The sequence below is a fragment of the Lepisosteus oculatus genome, chromosome 5 (genome assembly GCF_040954835.1).
Source record: "Lepisosteus oculatus isolate fLepOcu1 chromosome 5, fLepOcu1.hap2, whole genome shotgun sequence".
Lineage (NCBI taxonomy): Eukaryota > Metazoa > Chordata > Actinopteri > Semionotiformes > Lepisosteidae > Lepisosteus > Lepisosteus oculatus.
This window is the reverse complement of record NC_090700.1, coordinates 4,679,635-4,703,502: the sequence shown is the minus strand read 5'-3', so window position 1 is coordinate 4,703,502 and position 23,868 is coordinate 4,679,635. Positions and strand designations below refer to the sequence as shown.

General features: G+C 46.8%; 1 protein-coding gene across 4 annotated transcripts in view; it reads right to left on the bottom strand.

Annotated features, from left to right (window-relative positions):
• Nucleotides 1-11,649, bottom strand: part of cnksr2a (connector enhancer of kinase suppressor of Ras 2a) — a 112,657-nt gene extending 101,008 nt beyond the window's left edge. For all 4 annotated transcript variants that reach the window (XM_015341501.2, XM_069189904.1, XM_015341502.2 and 1 more), the window contains exon 1: nt 11,249-11,649. In XM_015341501.2, coding sequence (XP_015196987.2) covers nt 11,249-11,312 — 64 coding nt within the window. In that variant the 5' untranslated portion in view covers nt 11,313-11,649. The remainder of the gene's footprint in view (nt 1-11,248) is intronic.
• Nucleotides 11,650-23,868: the final 12,219 nt, after the last annotated feature.

The following is a 23,868-nucleotide window of genomic DNA, read 5'->3' as shown; positions in this document are numbered from 1 at the left end:
CATTCCCACATGTGAGCAGAATAACTGAGCAGGCACGGGCAATTTTAAATGACAGCTGCACGTGTCCAATGCATTTCTGGGGCACATTTTTTAAGACCATATTCCAGTAATGGAAAGGTTGGAAATTGTGATTCACATAAAAAAAATAAAGGCTACATGAGACCTGTGTCAGATTTCAAAATGAACACGCCCAAACCCCACGGCCCCGAAGAAGGAAAGTCAACAGGGAATACTGTTTTTTGTGTGTCGCTGTTGGATTATTTTCTACCCCTGGCAGCCTCTCAGGGAATAATTTCCACTCGGAGGTGTAACCTTTAACAGCTGGAGGACTGGGGCTCTGGGTGGCTGAAAAGTGCACTTCCACAGTTCTGTCAGGGCTGGTATTCTCCTGGACGTGTGCTGTGCGGTCAAGCATGCTTGGCCAGTGTCGTGGAGACAGATCCCGCTGACTCCACACTCCTGTATCCTCGTCTGCATGAGGGTTCACCTGTCCTGCAGGAGTGCGCACCCCAGGAACAGAGACGCCCCTCTCCCCCGTGACCTGCAGGGAGGGGTCAGGGGCGAGAGCACAGAGCAGCTACAAAAGCCCCTTGACCAGGACACACAGACAAAACCCACTCCCTGCGCTGGGAGACAACCGTCTGCAGAGGAAAGAAAGTCACAAAACAACCCAGGTTCGTGCATCGTGAGCTGAAAAAGAAAACTTCAGTGTTTTGCATCCTGATCCTCAAGTCGTCATAGAGATAACAGAGGTCCACACAACAAGCTGTTTCTCTTCGCAACAGAAAAAAGGCCCAGAAGAACACAGGAATGAGTACAAGCAAGAGGATGCCATCTGGCCCATCTGCAGTAGCTCATTTGGTAGTCAGCAGGTCACTGACGTGAGGATCTCACCCATTAGGACGTGCGGATCTTGCATGAAGCCAGAGTTTGGGCTTCAAAGACATCGCTGAATCGCATGACACTCAGCTACAAACTGCATTAAAAGCAATGCTCTCAAAGTCCAAACAAGCTTTTCCTGTAGATTAAATCAATTTTACATTTTTCTCTCACTAAATAAAAAAACAATCTAAAGAAATGTGTGAGATGAGGAGAATTATGATATTCTGTTCTACAGAAGAGACAATCAGATCTCTTTCTGAAGACATGTGCTGGACATCTGAACTCTGGGCTCAGTCTGGGGAGGAATATTTTCCTTCCACATAAGATCCAACAGGATGCATTGTGAAAAAGGAAGTTACAGGACCACTGTCTCCAACAGGCAATAGGACCTATATTTCCATGGGACCTGGACACAGAGCAGCATTGAATATACAGTATGTGTAACTGAGGGCTGGGCTGACTAACTTTCACAAAACATTCAAGCTCGGGATCGCTGCATGTTATGTGAAGGTTTTTTTCCCCAGCGTGTGTACTCTTTCACAAGGGTCCCTGGGAGTCAGAGACAGCTGCATTTCTGGAAAGGGGTGCCCCACGCCCTGCACCCCGCCCTCTCTGTGGTCACCACATCTTTCCAGCTACCCTCAGCTTCCTGATCAGGGGGCGTGAGCCGCAGAAGAGACCGCACACCACTCTGCGAGGCGAGGTTTAAAACAAGCTGTTTATTCCCAGCATCAGCTGCTGGCAGAAACATGTTTTCTATTTCCAGTTTGAGAAGGGAAATCTGAATGTGTGGCACGCAGGTTTTTATATCCAATTTAAAAAAGGCATACATGAGGGGGAGACAGCTAACTATGTAAAATACCTACAATGACAATTCTTTGGTCATTGTTTCTATTCTGATAGATTATGACTATCTAAGTTTTCTATATGAATATATAATATCTTGCTGTTATGGATAGGAATAGTAGTTACTTCTTGCTGTATCGCTGCATGTTGGAACATTTCCTGACTTCCTCAGCCTCTATAGTCAAGGTTAGCAGCCACTGACAGCTTCTTGCTCTTACAGTGTGGCACAGCTAACCAGTGCCATGGACATGTACACATATCTCACAAGGGGCAGCCTGTGAGGTTTTGGCGACATTCAAAGAGCGTGCAATCACAAAGTGCACTGTTATATTGTTATGTACGGTATTCAACATTAATTGTATACATCTGTAGAGTCTACTGGATGTTTTACAGTATATACTCTGTGTTTTATACACGCTGTGTATACACTGGTTTTATTGTTGTTGTTAAGTGGACAATAAAGTGGATTCTGATTCTGAAGTCAAGGGGGGTTAACTACTAATTAATTTGCAAGCTACTTGTCTGTGATATTGAATTTCTATTTTGTGATACTGCATTACTATTTTCTCCTGCTTTTTTCCTCTATTCCTCTGGGGTCCAAGGAAAGGCTGGTACTCTACAGCACTTTGCACCACCACTTGCCAAAGCCTCCCTTTCCTCCCACAGAAGCCCAGAGCTGGGAACAGCCCCCACACCTCATGAGTTGCCCCCTAGGATCCTTGCTCAGCTCTAGAGCTTTCACAAACGGAGACAGCACACCTCCCACAATGAGCACGAACAAACCCCCGAGTCAGTGCAGTAATGAAGACCAGGGGACATTCAGACAGACACCTACAGTAGCTGTGTTCGTCTGGAACCCCTGTCAGAATCCCCAGAGCCTGGCAGCTTTTGATTAAATGTGAAGAAACCGGAGACTGAGCATTACAAAGCCAGGGATGCCAGCGCTGCAAGCTGTGCAGGAAAGGAAACTCAGCACTGCAAGAGAAGTGGAGTAAAGCAAGGTCACCTCATTAGACTAGAAACCCTATCTTGAAATGCGCTGCTGAGCTATAAGCTGATAGATGAGATAATAATGGAGCTTCTGAGTGATTATGAAAATTTATCAGGGAACGATAAACACTTTTAACAAGATGTATGCAATCAGCGGTAAACCTCCCTGGCTCTGCTTTACATGTTATTAACCAGAACAACTACAACTTTTTGTATGAAGGGATTCTTAAGGTACATATTTTTTTTTCCCCCAACACGCTTATTTTCAATTTCAACACAAAAACTCTTGGAGCTATGCCAATGGCTGCTGAATCTGATTATCCAGAATTGAGAATCCTAAACTGAAGCTCTGCATATTTGCAGCTCTGCAAGTTTGTCAAATGAACAGTTGTGCTGCACTGGGGTGCAGGGGTGCGGGTGAGGGGTAAGACCCGTAATGCAGATGATGATAAACAACAGCACCTTGCTGAAAATCCTCAAGCTGAAGTCTCAGCTGAGGGCATCTCCTTTTCAGAAAATGGAGGAGGCTCGTTATTTTAAAAGATGCATAAAGGTGATCTCTCTAAAGGTGACAGACCGGTGGCACAAACACTTCAGCCCTTCATCACAGCCTTCTCATGCTGTCTCTGCCACCTGTCCTCCAGAGATGCGGTTTAATGGCCTGTTGAGGCAAGACGCTCATCAATATTCCCCTAACTGCTGCTGACAAGCCGGGCTAAACGGCCAGATAATGTGCTCATCTCTCACCTGTGCGAGAGGAGGAGGAGAAGGGGAGAAGAAACAAGAAGGGGAAAATAAGGACCAGGAAAATGAGAAAACAAGACCAGTCAGAAATCCGACCAATAGGACTAGATAGCAGACAGGCCATTAAGGTTCCAGACTACCCAGTTATGACTAACACCTACAGGATTTTAGCATTTATGGGCAGTAAGTTATCAGGAAAGACTGCTTGGAAGCAATGTCTTCAAAAATGGGTTTTAAGAAGAATCCCATTACTGTGAGACACTACTGCATGCCTCAATCCATCCATCTTGAATACATACAGTACCATACAGCGCAGCAGTGAGCCAGAGTCTAACACAGCAGGCAACAGGCGTGGGTGGAACATTAGGCCATTCTTAGGTGCACACACACGGTGAACAGTTCAGAGATGCCAATTCACCTAGACATGCTTGTGCTGGGACCGTGTGAGGAAACTGGGGTCCCCAATAAACACCCACGCGGGCAGGGGGGAACACACAAACCTCACACAGAATGCTCCCCAGAAGGGAATCAGGCCTAGGACCCAAGCTTCCATGCCAACCTGTAACTATAAATTACAATTTGGAAAAACACTTAAAAGGCTTAATAGAAGGACCTTCCCTTGCCTCTCTTCAAAATACGACTGAGTTGCGCAGAGTAATCACAATATAAAGCAACAGGTCTTCCACCCACATACTGAGAAACCTTGGCATGGTCACATACCAGCCCGGTCTGAATGCACTCCTAGGCACTGTACAGGAAACACTCCCCAGCTTCTCCTGAGCTGCTCCTTGTATCAGTGACAGCTGTGATGTTCATTAATAGTTCTATGCATTTAGAGCTTCACAAACAGCCGTTTCTGTAAAATTCCCATGAATTTTAATCAATGTTCTAAATGAGCAAGATTTCAGCAAGTCAGGACGGTACAGAGAATAAATTTCCAGTTCCATTAACACTCAGCTCTTGGGCAAAGACGTGTTTTTAACAACCTGCTAAATTCAAGGCCATGGTGAGCCAGCAGGCAAGGAAAAGCTGTGCTGTCTCGAAGGTAAATTCATTTTCCATGCACTTCACAGGCGGCAATCAGGTGCCCAGCCCTTTTTCCCACACACCAGATCCTAAAAGGAGGAGTCCCGCCGCTCTTGGTAGGGAGGAAAGCACGAGTCAGAAACAAATCTCATTATACAAACAGACGACAGAACAACTATATCACATCTGCTGCATTATCTTAATAAACCTGCCTGAAAGATTTTATTGGCTTTTAGATTTTAGACTGGCTCGTTCTTTCTGAGCTTAGTTCCCGGATAGCCAGTCTTTTCCAATGGAAACCCCAGGCTCTCTGGGTTGGCTGATCACCTGCAGCAAGGATTTCAACAACCAGACCAAGGGCCAACACACAGTCCTCCCAGACAAGCAGCAGAAGAGTTCGGAGAATGGACACAGTCTTACTCCAAAAACACGGCTTCTTCATGCAGTCTCATTGGGGAATTCTCTTGGACATTTTTCCAGCGCATGAAGTTGGTCACGATACAATGCTGCATTAAACCAGTTCCATTAAACCACAGAGACAAAGTCATGGAATACCGCCCTACACAGACCGCTGGCAGATTTATTTTTTCTGGAACGGAAAACGTTTCGCGAGACGAGCGGAGTAATTAGGACCAATAGGCTCAGCCGCTCATAAACCAAATGATCTGAAAATCAGAGGTGGAGTAAAATCTATTGACTTTGGCCTTATTAACAGATGAAATTTCCAGTTCAACAAGTACACAGAAATTCAGAATGGCTGAGCTCATGGAGAATCGAAACGCGGAGCCAGCAGGAAGATTTACGGCCGTCTTTAAACAAGACTGTAAACAAGACTGATGGGCTTCCAGTCAAGAGCCTCAAAAACAAACGGCAACAGAGCGACAGAGAGGAGATGTTAAACAAGGCATCATTAATAACAGCGAGAAATAAATTGCACTATAATTAAGGCCAAAGAAGAAGAGGAGGGAGAAAAGCAGAAGGAAGGTACAGTATAGATGGAAATAGGGGAGGATTCACAAGACTTTGATTTCACTGCCAATTGGCCGAAGATAAGAATGGTCACAGGTGAGAGGAGCTATTTGGCCCATCTAGCCTGCATGGTACTGTAGTTACTGGATAGGTGAGGCCAGGACCTCATCCAGCTGTTTCTTGCAAGAAGCCGGGGTATCGGCTTCAGCAACGTGGCTGGATGTTCCACAGCCCCACAGCCCAGAGCCCCGAGACTGTGATTTCATTTAGCATGAATTGGCTTAATGTTCAATTGTAAATCATGCTGAAATAATAATAATAATAATAATAATAATAATAATAGTGTGCCTGTCTTGGCTTCACTGTCTCCACTCAGTCTAAGATCGATTACAGCATCAGCCACACGTTCTCCATGTTGAAGGCCTAACCCAGAGCTCCTGGATAGAACTGATTCCACGGTTCCAGAACTCGGGCTTCCTTCCCGATTCGGATCCTCTCTGCGCAGTGCTGTGCCATAATCACCTGGACCTCCAAACATACTGGAACTGCCCAGTCTTCCCACAACCCCCACGTGCCTTGTTGTACTGTAAATACCAGCCTTTTATTCAGGTAAGCGTCTGCCTCAGGCACTGCGGACGTGGAAAACCAAGGTACCAAACACCGCTGGATTTTTCTGGGGGGGTCCATTCCGTGCTCTGGGCCGTATTGCACACATTCTGTCCTGCTTATTTTTACTGCTGGCCAAGCAGAGGGGCAGTAAGGAGTCTCAGGGCGCCCGCAGAAAATGCATCTCCGAAGAGCTTCTCTAAAAGCATGTGGGATCCACTGCCCCCTGCTCTTCTGCAATTCCTCTCCACAACCAATTTCCTGGTGAAGTGCTCGAGACCTCATGAGGGCACAGGATAATAATAATGATAATCAAGCTGTCCGTTTCCACTGGCTGTGTTCATTACAGAAGCAAAGCTTTGGGATTTCATTAGACTTAGGAACAATTAGACTTTGCACATCTGCTTTTACAAAAAAATGTAATATTCTTCTCTCGTAAATTGACATGAATTCTCATTACATAGCAGGTTTGACCCATTTCAAGTTTTAAAAGGTAAAGGAGCTTGGGGAAGCCAGCCCCACGTTTTGGATATTTCATACTTACTGCCTTATTGTGGGTTAATTTTTATAAACAGCTAGGGAAAAACAATTTTTAGTGTATCTGATTTACTCTTCCACCAGATCAAATTGTACAAGAACGTGCACTACAACCTGAAACGTATCAAAATACCCTGGAGCAAGAAGCTAGATGCTAAATTCCCACATACACGGACATCAATAACACTGCCAATAACGATAAAAACTGACAGCAAAACATGAAAGTTGATCTGTGGGCAGGACTGTTATTGCCTCCCACTGCCTCCTCTTCAGCACCGAGCAGCTGCGCAGACAGACTCAGAAAAGAGTTTGCAGTTACACAAGTCTCAGAGACTGTGCACAGAGACTCATTAGACATGCAGGCCTCAGACAGCTCTCCCCAGATCTCACAGCCTGAACAAGGTGGATGCTTTTGTAAGGCTCTTAAATGTAAGATATTGACCTTTGCCATTACTTAACAGTCTGTCTGCTCGGTTTGCAAACTTCTTAAGGCCACGAAAAAGTTTCCTCAAATCTCACGGCACCCTGCGTGGGCAGGGCAACTAATCTAGAAACATCATTTTCCATCTGCCACTGGGATAGCTTTGAAAACTCCACTGCAGTGTTTCTGCTGATCCTACCATCGCTGTCATTCACAGTTTGGACATCCTCCTGAAACTCCAGATTTGTGTCTAAACTATCGCAGGGGCCGGAGAGGGGCTCTTCTCCTGCGTGTCATGCTGACATTTTTAACCACAATTACCCAAGCCCCCATTGGCTAGAATTAAACATACAGAACATCACGTTGAAAAAAAAGTCATGGAAAAAAAGCAGCACGGATCCTGAACAATTTCGCCTCTGCGTCACTCTCTTTTAAATCACTCCTCCCTCCTCCAAAGCAACTGGACTGTGGAGCATTCTCTCAGCAGGGAACTCAGACCCATCTGAACACTCAGCGTACCACCGTCACTGCCAGCTCACGGATGCAAATATCGGGTTTCAGATCCCTGACAGCAGCAGATGGGAGAAAGCAACAAGAACACTTAAAAAAAAGCATCAGTAAAGCAAAAAAAATCAGCAAGAACATCAAGCAATCAGTTATTAACAAAGCACTTTAAATGAATTGCATCTCCTACCAGCCCCTTCCCACAGGATAACAAAGGGCGCAGAGCTAATGTTTCCAGGGAACCCTTTGTGTCCGTGCTCTTCCGATCGCCAGACTCGTCAAACCGGTGGGTCGGGCAGGGCCTGTTGTTCCCCTCGGGGAACACGGAAGCCCAGCTGCACATGACAAGGGGCACAAGGGTCATGCTGAGGTTCTGTCAACACCCGGGATAAGCCGACACCAGCGTCTAGACTCTATCCGCGGCCTTCGGGCTGGGTTAAAACACCCTCGATTGCAGGGGCGGGCACGCAGCTGAGAACCGCTGTACAGAAGGTCACTTGCATCGCCAGTCACATGCCTGTCCAGCAGGGAAGTGGCGATGCATTAGGGACCCCCTTCTTCTCCCACACTGAAGCCCATCACCCCAGAGACAGGCCACGACTCCCACCCTGCCTGCATCCAGAGACATCAACACAAAGCCTCGGGCTTCCCTCCCTGAGGACTGGGAACCTCCCTGCACCGTGGCAGATGTCCAGAACAGGGTGCAGCTGGGGCAACCCGAGACACAGCCAGAGCCTCCTGAGGCCGCTCATGTGCTAATTGAAAGTCTATGCCAACTGGGCATTCCTGTGGCGGTCCTGGGCCTGTGCTCCAGCGCAGCAACACACGGGTCCTGCTTTTAGCTGAAGACACAGAGCACCAGCCGCCCCCTTGGCCTGCATATCAGACTTGACTGGTGTCAGGAAATATTAGAGATAAGAGATAAGATCACCTTATTGGCCATATACAATTTCTTGTATTAGGAATTCATCTTGTCACAAACTCCTGCTTGCTCCCCATGAGATACACAGACAGGGAGAGAAGCTGGGGGTCAGAGCGCAGGGTCAGCCATTTATACGGCGCCCCTGGAGCAGTGGGGGTTCAGGACCTTGCTCAGGGGCCCAGCAGAGTAGGAGTCCTCTGCCGACCGCGGGATTCGAACCGGCAACCTTCCGCCTTCCGGCCGCAGTGCCACCGCTCCACCCATACAGGCCGAGACGGACAGCAACTGAAACGGCACTTAAAAAGAAAATCCGCCCCGCCCGTTTTGTTTCCGGAAACCGACGCGAACTACCCCCGCTGCACTTTTTGGGAGACCTGACTTCAATTTCCCGCCAGCAGGGGTCCAACCACAGTCTTCCAGGACTCCAGTCCCGTCCAGCCGGTTTTATGAATCTCTGGGAATCGGCAGCTTCGTGAGAACAGGGAGAGGCTTGAAAGTGTCCAATTAAGCAAACCATTCGTTCAATCAGCCGATTAAGGGCTCAGGTGCAAGGCAGAGTTCTCAGTCCTTGTCCTGGGTACCTTCACAGCTGCTGGCTTGTGTTCCACCTGAGCTCTCAATTAAGCGATTGAACCCTTATCAGACCCAATCCCCGGGTTTAATTTGCCCTGTCGTTTTCAGTTCCCAAACCTGTGGGAGCCATAACTAACCTTCAACCAGAAAAAAAAAAGAACTTGCAAACATCCTAACCAGGCCACCTGTTGAATCAGTCGGGGACGTGTTTTAATGAAGTGCTTTAGTGCAGTGAAGCCAACAGGAACTGGGGACCTCCGGACTAAATCAAGTCGGAATAACCTGGAAGTACGCGTGAGAAACACAGGTGGGCAGAAAGCAATCCTGACTGTACAGCAGGGGTAACCTGCCCTGGTCCCGGAGAGCTCCACTCCAGCAGGTGTTAAACCACCAGCTTTCAAAGGGCCCAAACACCTGAACTCTGGAAACTCAAACTGGCCATGTGTTCAATTAGGTCATTTGGGTTTTTTTTTTCTTACAGATCAAAACTAAGAATATCCTCCGGCCCTCAAGGACCGGTGAAACACTACTTGCATGATTGATCAATGAGTTTAATCTTTAAATAACAGGGGGGGCTTGGAGTGCCCAGTGAGAGTTACTGGCTTGGGGCTCTCTGGGGCCAGGCTAGAGACCAGTCCACTCACCAGCTGGGCCACGGGCGCGAGCCAATAAGCATTAATTACTAAAAGCGGTCAGGCTGTCATTTTTGTTGAAAACGCTCGACAAGTCAGCCATCTTAGTGCAAATAAAAACTAAACAACATTAAAACGTTATCGTTTTTTTTATTGATTTTGATAACGGCGTGTAAGCACCCCCTCCTCCACACACACCCACACCACACCACACACACAAAAGGTGATATGTGATAGTTTCTCCTACACTGCAACAAGGGAGCGTGATGTGACTTACAAGCCTGCTAATGGTCTAGCTCAATAATAACGATTAGTGGCCGTATGCCGCGACAGTAGCACGACCGATTCCGACAGACGCGCGAGTTAAACAGGAGGTGGCCTGTGGCCCAATCCGCTGCAAACCCGCCGCTCGCCCAGCTCTCCGCAGCCTGCTGGACAGGAGACCAGCGGGCACTGCGCTCGGGCTCGGGGTCCGGGGCAGCCCGTCCGACCTCGGCGCGCGGCAGTTCGGGGGTTGGGGGGTGTGTGGTGTGTGTGGGGGGGGCGGGGGGACTCGGCGTCTCGCCCCAGGAGCCAGCGGGCCGGACCGCTCGCGCACTGCGCTCTCCGCGTTGTGACCGGCGGATAATACCGCATCCCCAGCCCCTGCTCGGCTGCCGGTACCGGACCGGTACCGGACACCACCAACAGATGTGTCTCTGTATACAGTGCACCGTGTCGCCATGTAGTTCTTCACCCACCGAACTTTGTACTCTTCGTTTCAACTCAAAGAAACCGACGAAATGATTTTTTGAACAGCTGCCTCCCACCTGCTAAACCCCCCCACAGAGGCTCACAGCGAATCCTATCCCACGTCCTCTCGAGAGAATGACGAAGGATTCAGAGTGTTTTATAACCCATTTGTCACCCTGACTATATCGCCCGCGTCTCCCAGCGCTTCACGGAAGCCGATACCCCCCGAACACCCTTTCTTAACCGTGTTTTAACCTGAAATTTCCAGCACGCTTTGCCGTACAGTACCTGCACATGCTGCTAGGAGACATGTTGAACAGACGTAATGTAGTGACACATTTCTATTAATTAATAAAAGGTATCAAAACACTGGCAGTATGTCGTAAGCTTTGAGTATCGATACCATTTTTAGCTAGACAACCGGCTAGTTTGCCTGCGTGGGATAGATAATTACAGAACGATAGTTAAAAGCGTACGTTTATTTCTCATTTCAGATGTGTTTTACAAACACCCAACTGTTATAATATCCCATCTGCTGGAATCATTTCAGATCACCTGTTACTTGATTAAGCGGGTGAAATACAGCCCAGCAGTAAAATAAAACGCAGAAACCTGCCCCCATCTACTCTATAGGCTTATACAGATGAGTAATATGAACCCTATCGCAAATTTAAATTAAAAAAATGTGAGCGCCGATAATTCAGTCTATAATTGCGTTTCCCCCGCTAGTACACGGTGACGTTACTTCCATAATCCAGCTTGTGTTGTATAGCAATAAAAAAAGACACAATTTCTCAGGCTCATTTCTCACCAAATCAATACTCAGCCTTTTTAGATTTTGCAGAACAAAACGAACCACGTTACCTTTCATCCAGTCCACGACTTGACTCGGCGTCCACTTGCTAACAGGTTCCATGATCAGAGCCATTGATAAAGTTTGTGCGGTTGTGACCAGGCAGAAGGAGCAGGACAGACGTTTAAACCCCCCCAGCCCCCAGCCCCGCTGTGCCGATTCAGAACTTCAGGTCGACCCCCTCCTTGTTTCCGTTTCTGTCTCTGAATCTCCGCTGGACTTTTTTTTCTGCGCTAGAATCCGCGTTACAGCGGCAGCCCGTGAGCTGCGGTCTCTTGGCTGGCCGGATCCGTCTCCGCTGGAATTCTGCGCATTCTTGAGCAGCAGTCTGTGTGGATGCGCCTGGTTAGTTCTTTTATTTACTCTCTCTCTCTTTCTTCCTCTCCCTCCTGCCTTTTCTATTTCTCTATCGGCAATCTTCCCCCCCCCACCCACCCACCCCTACGGTGTCTTAGCGGCCAAAGTGAATGAAAGGCACGCGTTGAGATCTGTTACGCGTCTGTCATCGCGTCCCGTTCAGTCGAAATTCACAGCGCTTTTTCCTCGCACTGACGTTGACACGATCTCCACTCTCGGCTCTCTAACTGCTCGCTCTCATGCCTGCTACAGTAGTTCTCTCTCCTCCTCTCTCCTCTCTCCTCTCTCTCGCTGCCGACTGCTACCCACTCATCGGCAGAACGCACCCTGGCGGTCAGTTACTGTAAGTGCATAAGCCTTGCAGCAGAAAAATAAAGAACTTGGAAAGTCCATTGAACATCCGTCTCCCCTGGGAGGGAAACACGAACAGAACAATCACAAAAATCACCGAGCGCAAATGTAGAGAGAATTCGAATTTAATTGATCTGTTGTTCCCATTGAATCTATATAGACAATACGATAATTCTGCATCCATTCATTAACTCTTGATTCATGTTTTGGCAGTTCTTAAAATATGCTGGACTCATAAAGTATTTTCTACACAGCATTGGTATTTATAGTCTGAAATGATACAATTGACAAACTACCGTATATTTCTTTAAGACTTCAAGATAACTTGCCTTAGGCCAGATAGATGTTTAGTGTCTGCAATAAACAGCGATTTGAGCTGTCATTACGAAGTTCTCATTACGGAGGCTTTGGAATGGTGCGGTTTTGGGGGTAAAGAAACGGCCGCTTCAGAGCCCTCGACTCAACGCAGCCCAGAAGTTCGTGGGCGGCTCTGCACACTCACAGCCTTGGCAAAGATGAATCACGGCCTCGGACTCTGGCGTGAGTGGCAGCTCATGACAGACAGAGCCCGCCCGGAGCCTTAGAGACGGGATGCGTCTTTGTGAGGGTTAAGTGCTCGACTGGGTCTGTCTGGCGGCGGCAAGAGGGTGTCTTATTAGGAGCGAAGCAAGCAGGCGAGCAACTGGCGTGTCCCGGCAAATGCGGTCTCAGTTGCGCTGGTGCTCTGCGCTTCAGACATCACTGCTGCGCGCCGCCGCCGGGTCCGGGCGCTGGGACATCTGCTCGCACGCAGCTGTCCAGCTGGAGAACAGGACGGACGAATCCCGAGAGACCCCCGCCTTTGCGATTCGGTGCTTGAAGCCCACGGGCCCCGCGCTTCGCGCTGTACAACGCTCAAGCAGTTAAACCGGGGTATCATTTTTGCACAATACAACACGAATTGAACGCGTACAGTCGGTGGAAGACCGCGGGTGTGGCTGTACAGATCCTGGCACCGGTTTATATAGAATTTACGAAGATGGGCTTCCTTCATTTACAAGTGTGGTACAGTATGTGATGCAACTGTCCAGATGCAATGTCCAAGTGGTTTAGGAGGGAGATTGAAGTTATTTAATTGTTTTCGTCAGGACAGAAAACCCTTTCATTCTGCTTATAATTCTCCTGCGCAGTGTCCCTTAAAACAGCAAAAGCATTGTACACGACTTTCATATGGAAAGAAGGTTTCCGCTGTACTCAAGATTCTCCGGCCCCCAGAGCAAGGGGTCGATCAGCTATTATTATTATTATTATTATTATTATTATTATTAATAATAATAATATTTCCCCACACTCGTGTAGAGCTCTTTCACTACAATGCAGGGGTGTGTCCTGCCTTCTATCTGGGCATGAGACCAGGACACAAAGCACAGGAGCCACATGCTGGACACCTTTCAGAGGCCAGTCCGCAGCTGACCACAGGGTACTGTACCTTTGCAAGCGGCCTGAGATACAGTAGTGCCTCGGTGTGGATGGGGCTTCGCAGACACATGTTCTCTGTACCATTCAAATCTCCCATCATTCTTTTTTGCCTGTTCCAACATTCATCACATTTTAAAAACATATCTTCCTTTATGTTTCCAATGTTGTTTGCCACCTTAAACTTTTCCGATGATTTTAAGCAAACGATCAGCAAAAGCATTTGATATTCAGCTCACTTAACTGCTGCTCAAGCTCTGTGAGGAAGTAAATGTTGCTCCTTAAATAAAGGAGACTGTAGGGATTCAGGTGTCACTGAGAAGTAAATATTTCAGTCATTTAGCCTCTATAAACAGGCATCTGTGAATATGCGGGTTTGTGAGTGGTTTATTGACTAAGTGGAGTCTGCAAATGTGGTGTGTGTATTAAGAATTTTGGTTTGACATATTTAACTGTTTTATTATGTATTAAAATGGTATTTGCATTAGTTGATGGCAAACGTGAGAAAGTCATATTTGAGTGCCAGTTTTTTTTACTTTTCTGCAAATAGCTTTGCGTTTGTCATTTTTACCACTACGATCCTTTCATAAAATTCTTGATATATCAGCCACAGACACCTCAGTATCTTTTGAGTCTCTACCCAAATCAAAGATCAGTTTCTCCCCCCTCAATGCAAGAGCTTCTCTTGCTGCTGTAATTAAAATGAAGAGCCAGCAGCAAACACACTGCAGATAACAGGAAACTGAATAACCCAGGCCCTGGCAACTGGTGCACTAACGCAGAATAAATGTAAAGACCATCACAAATGTGTTCCTCCTCTTCTTTGCTCATAAGAATAAATGTGGACCTTTCTTTTAGACTGCACAGACTGAAAACAATGCACCCCAGCAGTTCAATGAGAGCTGAAAATGCAAATACTTTTTGATATGCCATTAGAAGCAGCTGCAAACAACAGGTGTGAACTTGAACAACTTCCACTAAGATCTTTGGATACATCCCCCTCCGACTCCAAAGCTCTGCTCCTGCTTCTTGTGGTTGAACATAGACAGCTGATTTCTAGAAATTCCAGTGTTTACTAATGATGATATACTGCCCCAACTAAAAATGACAATGATAAATGTAAGGTAAACAGCAAAGAAAACAATTCAGCTCTGGGTCTGTTTGCTAAAATGTACACCTGACTCACTAGAATAAACAACGCATTTTTTGCAGTGACAGTGTGCTGGTCTAATAACACAATACAAAGCTTCGAAGACAGCATCACTAATGCAAGGAGACTTGAAGAATCTGATGTAGATATATTTTGCAAAGCTGCAGTACTTACTATCCTGAGAGCTACAGCGTTTTAATCAGTGACTCATGTGTGGTAGAGCATTAAATAACGCTGCACTCCGCCACATTGGCAAGGAGCCCCTCCAGTAGTGCACGTGTGTTATTTTTACACTGTCAGATTGGGGCTGGTGTGAACACTGGCTGCTTGGCGTGTATTTTTGGATCTCCATCCCACGAAAGACCGGCCCTCAATATTGTGTTAACGTTTCCATGCCAACAGGCACAGGAATCCAAGCTGTGAGAGTGGGCTGGTCCTGATGAAGCGGGATTGTAAATATTCGCCAGCGCAGCATCCAGAGCTCTGCACTGTCGCTGGCAGGCGAACTTGTCTTTGGATTTGGACAGCCCCACAGAGCCGTGCTTATCAGCTGGGTGGGTCCCAATCACACCTTCTAACCAGAAATCATACTGCCCTGTCAGAACCAGGACCAAACCTTACAGTGGACTGTAAATGATGCAGAATATTTTCTGAAATAGTTCAATTCTCTACAGTCGGGTCATTTATTGTCTATACTGTATATTCGCCATAATAATCCCCGTTGCTAGGATCAGTGTGCCTCACCTTATAGGAATGATCAGAGCCAGACTTGACAATGTGCTCCTGTACAGTTGCATCATTGTACAGCTAAACACAAGACGTAGCACATGTGTGCAGGATTGAAGTCACGCAGTGTATATATTCGTTCATTTGAGCGGATTAAATACGCTTCAGGCCTATGGACCTGGATATCTATATATCATGCCTTTTAGAAATTGCGAGAGCTAATTCATATTCATAAGCCCATAATGCATAACGGCTTATTGCGCTTAAAAGACAAGAACCCTGTTCTGCCTCTAAAATAGATACATCAATATTGTACATTATGTACAACTTAATTTTATATAATATATAGTTTCATACTGTATGTATCGACATATGTATTAGTAACTGTATTCTTGAACTTACAATTATCCATCTACACACAAAGTTCAGTTTAGACGACACCAAAGCATGTTCCATACAGCTGTCTTAAATGGGACGGGTGAGCAGCGGTAGTTGTTAGGAAGGGGTCTGTGTGCTGTACTACGTGGACACGGACCGTTCATCTGATACTACCTCTCTGCCGGACGCGGGAGAGTTTCGCACGGCTTGTTCATCAGAGGTCGTAGAAAAAACCCACAAGGCAACTAAGCGGTTGGGAAAAACCGAAGAGTCAAGCATCGCTGTCTTTTCGAGTAAAGAAATCGTATTAAAACCTGTATTCAAAAGATTTAGATACAAATTCCTGATAACACATTTCACGAGTGCCTACTATATAAGTCGTATTTATTTATTTTTTAAGTATCAGCTCAATACAGCCATTATCATCATCCAGGTGGATGCTGCACATTGGTGGTGGTGGAGGGGAGTCCCCATTACCTGTAAAGCGCTTTGAGTGGAGTGTCCAGAAAAGCGCTATATAAGTGTAAGCAATTATTATTATTATTATTATTCGTCGTCGCAGGTGTGCGCGACGGGGCCAGCTCCCCTACACTTCCCTCTGCCTTACTCCGCGTGGTGCCCCACGATGGGTGTCGCTCGGACGGTGTCCCCCAAGGTACCCAGGACCCTGGCATCAGTTTCGCTCGCAGCTCCTGCCTACAGCATGGGCTCACTACAGAGTTTGCTTTCTCTTTTTTTTTTTCAGTTTACCTGAAGCGCGTTGTGAAAAAAAAAACACGCATGTGATTCCATTACGCCGTTTTGGAATAGGCGGTGATTTTCTGCACGAAGGGCTCGCTGCGTGTTGTGTTTGGTGTGAAATACATCCACAGCTCGATCCGGAGAACTGATGCGCCCGGTGTCCGTCTACGGTCCACTCGCCGCTGCGCGGGTTTGGATTGTAATCGGAAACGGGCGCGTCAATAAACTCATAATGACAAAAAGAGTGATAACAACACATCTTATGTTAAAGGCATAACTTCACATTATTTTTTTATTTTATTTCCAGAAACTAGCTAGTTTGGGAATTTCGTTACAGCGGGTATAGGAAATAATTGGTTCAGCAGGTGTTACGATACAGGCAGTTTACTGTTATGAAGAAAATGCGATTCTTAACATTTTTATGATCGTAATGATTAGCCTAAACATTTCATGGGTATATGTGTGGTAGTTAATAGTTTATATATATAATGTAGGTCTTCTAATTTTAATCGGCAGTTTATTTTATGAACAAATTGTTATTCGTTTTAATTTAAAAAAAACGATTCGAATGAGCAAATTACAATATTCCTCCACTCTTCAAAAACCGAACCTCTATTTTAATCTATTTTTTTTAATGACCAAAATGTTTCTGAGATGAATTTATTATCCTTTTATTTTAGACATTCGTTAAGGACTGGCACACTTTGATAATAACTGAGCCGTGTTGCACCATTAAAAAATAAACGAGTTGCCTCGAGCATCTGACAAAACAAGCTACTAACCCGGCGGCCTATGAAAAATCAGTGTTGACGTGTTTAACTGAACACAGTCGTCCAAGCTGGTTTCGCTTTGAAACAGCTATTTAATTCTGAGTCGTCAAGGATGAATTAAAGTCGTTCTTCGTGTGAGCGGGCTGTAACAACAGCTGAAAATTCAGAATGGTGAACTGTGGTTGAGCAAGCCAAGTTGGACAAAAAAAATGTTTCACTTCTCTGACAAACAAAAACCCAACATTTTTCTATTAAGCTATTTGCTTGTGATATAAACACAGTTTCACGATAGACTAAAATTTCTGATACAGCAGATCTCTAAAAGTGTTGGGCAGACTTTTGCCTTACAGGTCATAGGGTGCAGAATTCAATCAGGAAATCGCATTGTATGGGCTTCAATACCAGCAGCTCCTGACACACCTGAGACGGAACCGGCTCTGGGGTGACGTCAGAGCCTCCGCGCCGGGCCGGATTCCTGGTGCGCTCGCGGCCCGCTTGGGATCTCTGGGAATCCTCCGCTGCTCGGCTGATTGACAGCCGGGGGCCCCGGAGACCCGTTAATTGTTTTCGTGTCGGATTACAAAATGTTAACGAGTTTGACTAATTGCATGATTTCTCGCTTTCACAAAAAAAAAAACAACCACCCCCCAAAACAAATAAGGCGTGCGATATCAAACACGCACGACAGCCGGAGGACTCGACTTGTCCCCCCCCTGAGGCCGAGCTGGAGATGATGAGTGTTAATGAGGAATTAAACAGGTCAGCCTGTGCTGCAAGAGGAACTCTCTCATCCTCAAGTTCTTGCAAAGGGAGGACGTGGAGGCTGGCTTCTGTCCGCTGGATTGGAAGTGGCACCCGGATATTTTGTACTCGCAGAGAAGAGAAAAAACCCCAGAATGTACAGTGTGTTGAAGAATACAGCGATCATGTGTACAGTATATCAGAAAGAGAGACAATAGTCTTTAATCTGAGTGTCCGCTCGCTCTCTTCAGCCCGGCAGTCATGCCGCAGAGGGGAAGACCCTCAGGGGTGTTTTTTTTTTTGTGGGGGGGAGCAGGAGGAACGGCGAAGCGACAGATTTCAGTCGCTTGGTCTCCCTGCCCCGAGTGCCCCCGGAGTCACCGTGGACTCTGCCCTCCACGCGTTTTGGTCCCCGGACTTCAAAACTTCACTTTCCCCAGCACGGTGTATTTCACGCACCTGTTTGAAAAAGAAGGAGAGAGAAAAAACAGCCCACCCCCATTACGGAGTAGAGCAGGAGTATTGTAACAGCGATCTCTCTGAAAGAGTGATGGCTCTGTTGGCAACTTCACTGCACCGTCTTGCTTTTAGCGAAAATGGCCCCAGTCCTTCCTGAACAGAAAGGTTTTTAAAAAGCGACTAATAACGTGCCGTCTCCCAGTGTGCTTCTCTTTTTAGTTTTTCATCTGCATCCCTAAGACAAACAAACAATGAGAACAGCCGAGGCCCAGGCAGGGTACACTGCGTTTCACTAAGCAGTGTCTTATTCCTTTGTTTTATTGGATTCATTTTCGTCCACGTCACAGTCATGAAGATTCCCCCTTTGGTCTACAGAGACAGTGCCCGTGATTAACAATTGACAGGCAAAGTCTGCCTAACCATAAACACCCAGCGTGTAAGGCATAGAACGCAATATTGAATTTTTATTAAGGGCCGGACACGTTGAACGAATACTTATTTTCTAAAAAGAACACGTCTAACATGCCGCCCCCTAGCGCCAGCGAGAGGGAGCAATTCCGGAGATTTAAAATGTCGGTGACGGTGGTCATTTCCGCAAGTCGGATATTTTGATGTGTTATCACTCACACCAAGATGACATCGGACACCGGCGCTTATGTTGGCATTGTCTCCCCCGCGTGTTGTCATGTTATGCACGTTTCTCCCGGGGTCGTCCTGTTGCACCATCACATGTCCTGTTTTCAGTTCGCGATTTAAGTCATCTTTCACCCCAGTATCTCCAAAGGGTGACGCGAGCTGTGTAAGTAAATCATTTCAAATCCAGAATAAAACTCTTAACTTTTCTGAGAGCCGTGGAGTTCTCTGCTGCGTAGGAACACTGCACGAGGGTCAGCCTGATTGTCCATAAGGAGCACAAATAATATCGCATTCATTTCCCAGCCTCTATGTCCCGAAGGGTTGAGAACAGGCTTGTGTCCAGTTAGCACGGACTGTTCGCTCACATCCACACGGGAACAGCCTGCCACCAGCTTTCCTAAAATACATAACTAACAACTGCTTTGTCAAGATTCAGCCCGGTTCTAGTCTAGAGACAGGGAGAAGGATTAGAAACGGAGGAGACCACATAATATTGTAACGCATACGGCCGACAGGCACCGTGTAAGAGCCGGCTTACCAGAGCAGTGACGTCGCCGCCCTTCCCTGTGATAGCAGGACTACAGCTAGTGGGCTGTAGAGAGATCTCTCTTTGGCTCACCGGGCTGGGTCCCTGTTGAGAGACGCGGGAGTCCCGGGTTCGAGCCCCCGACGGTGGGGGGCCGACCTAATGCGGCAAGGGCGCCCACCTGAACCCCCGTTGCATTACAATATATACTGTATATAACCAAGGACGGAACACCACTCTCTCAGGCCCTGTGACATTCAGAGCCATCAGCATGCACACAAAAAAAAAACACTACCAGTACCCAGAAACACTGGGACACAAACCTGCAGAACCCTGCCTGTCCCCTCATTGTGTCTCTAGCCAGCTCTACAAATTCAGACTGCAATGAATTTTTCCTAGGACGTGCTGTAGCTGCCGACGCTGTAATGCATTCTGAAATATAAACAGTACTCGAGATTTGCACTTTACAAAGACAACAAACGAATAGATGGATAAAAAAAGGTGGACAGCGTGTGTGTTGGGAATAATTGTTGCAGTTGTGGGTGATTAAGCTGGGAAATAAAGGCTTTTATGTAATCAGACCCGAAATAGAAACTGCGCACTGCCGGAGCGGACACAGGGAGAGGAGGGAAAATCAATTTCTCACTGATTCTCTCTTTTCCTTTCCTCATCTCTGGCTCTCAGCAGGTAGAGGGACGTTCGGGGGCGCCAGTCCTTGTCTGGGGGGAGCAAGCGCAGGGGTGTCACAGTGTCGGTCAGCTCCACGGTCTCTTACAGCACATGCTGCCGCATTTCATCGCACGTGTGGAAGCCATCCTGAAATTCAATCTGATGCCCCTTTCACCCACGCCCAGGCCTTCTCCCTGCTCTAGCTGTTGAATAATAGTGCACTAGGTGCCATTTGGGCTCTGATGACCATGGTTTTAATTAAGTGCCACAAGAAAGTACTGCATGCATCACTGCACACTGCAGAGTTACATGGCCTTGGACACACTCAGATTGTCTGCCATTATCACATACTGTACTTAAAGTGTAACTACACGCTAAACACACAATGAATCCGTTCAATAACACCTTATTGCAGTTATTACATCAAGGGTTTGTTCTTCATCCATGGTGTTCATTTTGGGAACAGGCTGTGGTTGGTACAGAGCGGTAAACTGTATTATCTGCATATGCCAAATCGTTTAATCGGCACGTTCTGTATCAGGTGATTTCAGTCCACTACATTTCATGGGCAGATCTTGCAAGATTTGGAAAACCTAAACCAGGAAATAACAACGTTCACTCACAATGTTATCTGAAACTATTTTTAATGAGACATTTGAAAGCCCGGTAATCCCATTGAATTAATTGAATTTAAGCACCTGTTTTTGTTGGACAGCTCCTGGAGATGAGTAATACAGAAAAGCAGTGCTCCCTGCCAGCTGACTGGGAAGAGTACCACACACGAAGCTGTGAGCAGAGAAAATCAGGTTTGTAGGTCGCTTGTAAAAGCCTTTTTCTTCCTCAAGAGATTATTGTATGAAATATGAATTTACAGAAACAGAAAAACCAAATGCTTTAGGTAATACAGCAAAAATCCCTGTTGGACTATTATGTGCATTAGAAGGCAGCAGAACGAAACTCACTGAGACGGAGGGAGGGACTCTATGGGCAAAACAACATTGTAGCCGACTGGGAAAGTGAGGGAGAGACAAAAGCCGTACAGTCTCAGTAATGAACCTGACAAGGCGCTTTTAGTGTCAAAAGAATTATACGATGTTCAACAAACAGGGAGAGGGAAATGCTTTTTCCATTGCTCCACACCTGAAAGCCCTCAGCTCACAGGGGGGAAGCGAAGGAAAATCTCTTTCTTTGGTGCTGTTTTACAAAGTCACTTCCACAGAAAAACTTTTCCCGGATCTGGTTTTAGGATTCTTCCTAATATAAGCAGTTATGATTTTCTAACATCTTCTGTATCTTCCTCAAAAGTTCGATCTATTTGATACCCAGGCAGTGTGAGGTTTTAGCTGAGAGTAATGGTGGGGAGATAGATCTTCCTTTCAGACAGTCCTAATTAACTTATTTCTGAGAGATGTTTTCCCTTGTGAAGGTTACCGCCTGGTTATGATCACACCTACTGATATCGAGTGAAAAGGACTACCTTCCCTTTCATGTAAGAATTTCTCTCTCTCTGGGCCCTGCCAGCTTCTGACTACTGTACTGTACCTGATCCAGCGGTCAGAGCTCTCCTGCAGAACACGTCCGTTGGCAGATCAAAGAGAGATTCGTGCCGGTGCTAGGTCGGGGGACATTTCAGAGAAGGAGCGAAAAAGAAACTTGAAGGAAAAACAGGCAACTGCTTCAAAGGCCCCCAAAGAGTATTTTGTTCAAGGAAATAGTCTCAGTCCGTTTTAGAAATTAATTTCCTGCCTCTCGCATATTTAATTCAAAGTGTTCCTCGCAGATTCATTCTGGGAAATCGCTGAGCAAAAACAAATCAGAGTTTTAATTCCTGGGCTGCTGATTTTAATAAAGCACAGCGTCCCCTGAGTCTCACCTGCTGCAGCAGCTAACAGCGCCCCGTCTTCGCTCTGCGATGCCAGAGGGCAGGGGCGGACAGCGCTGGCCCTTCCCAGGCCCTTCTTTAACAGGACGCGGCCAACCACAGCTTAACTTCCCTAATCGACACCTAATTACCTACAGTAAATGATCCTGCTGCAGCAGATGATGAAGGATTATGCGGAACGAGACCACGCCGTGTCTGCCTCCTGTGCGGAGTGTCTGATCTTGGCTGGGGACGCTGGCACAGTGCCTCCGGGCTTTCTCCAGAGGCTGGCCGGGGGGATCCTGACCAGCACAGAACCGCCTCGAGCTTCTACACCACGCCACCGGAGATCAGCTTGAGTTTGAGTTTATTGCCTCATGCACGAGTGCAATGAAATGCTTATTTGCCTGTGTGCTCCTAGGACATTCAGGAAACACCCAACACAAAAACACAGAACAAGCGGCAACAGCAGCAACAAGTTAAATAAAATACATCTTAAAAGGGGAAAAAAAACCCATCAGTGGGAGCCAGTGGTGGGGGTAGAGTTCAGTCATCTGACAGTTTGAGGGAAGAAGTGATACAGGAGGGTACACAGGTCTGGCTGCAGGACGAACGCAACTCCCTGTGCAGCTCTCCCTGCGCCAGTTAGAAAGGTGACGGAGATCAGTGGGGATGATGCGTTCAAAGTGTGATTAAAAGTGAAAGACTGTCATTCTGCCGCCGAGTAAGAGATTACTTTAAAAACAAAACAAAGGCTAAACTAAGAAGGATGCTTCAGCCAGAGTGGAATTTTTATTTTCTGTGTATGCGTCTTGTTTGTAATCGGGAAGCGTCTGTAAATGAAGCATACAGTAACTCCATTATTTACCTCACGGTTTGGTTGTTCTTGAAGGTTTTCTCATTTCTCTTCTTCACAGTTTAATGGCCAAGGTTAGAACGGAGTAACGACTGCTTTCGAGGTGTTCTGACAGCAATTAATCTTCGAATGACAGATTAGTCTTAAATAACATTACCGGGTTAACCACCATCCATACAAAGGTCTAATTTTAACATTGACCGTAAAACACAAAGCCCTCCGGAGGTTTTGAAACAAATAGCCGGCGTGGGTGTTTGAAGGAGCCGGTGGTGTCTGAAGTAGCTCGTTTGTTTCCCTGAAAGAGAGCGAAGAGGGTGAGAAATCGCAGCCAAAGTCGTGAAGTCGTCGGGTAATTCGACAAGTGAGCGACCACCCCCGTCTTTCTCTCCCACCCGGCCGAACGCGATCTGTAAAAAGCCATTAAAGAAATTCACAACGAATGACAGCACAGTCGCTTATTGTATGTGCTGAAAACGTAGGCTTAACCCGCTTGGCTGAAGGCCAACCTCCCGGCAATGGGGCAGTGAGGTTCGGAGAGCCGTGCCTGGTGAAAAGACGGGAATGCGAGGGAGGAGGAGGAGAGGGTGGCCTGCGGTGTGTATGGGGACCGAGGCGATTACACCGGGATCAGGCGCCAGTTGTGCCAGGTGAGCTTCATTAGTTCGGCTGCCTTCATCCCTCCCAAACCTTACGCTAAAACTCCAGAAAAATTAGGTTTTGAGGTTTTGTACAGTAATTCAATAAAAATGAGATTGCGAGCTCGGCAACACTGCTACAGGGGGAATATTCCAGAGCTTCCAGGGTCTCCTTGTCGGCCCTGTTCATTTATTTTCTGAGATCTTGTATTGATCCTCTTCTATTAACAGCATCGCCCCCTGGGGCTGGCGTATGAGAATCAGAGTGGTATGTCCACTCAGGTGACGCACCCCTACCACCCTCCCCACACACACACACA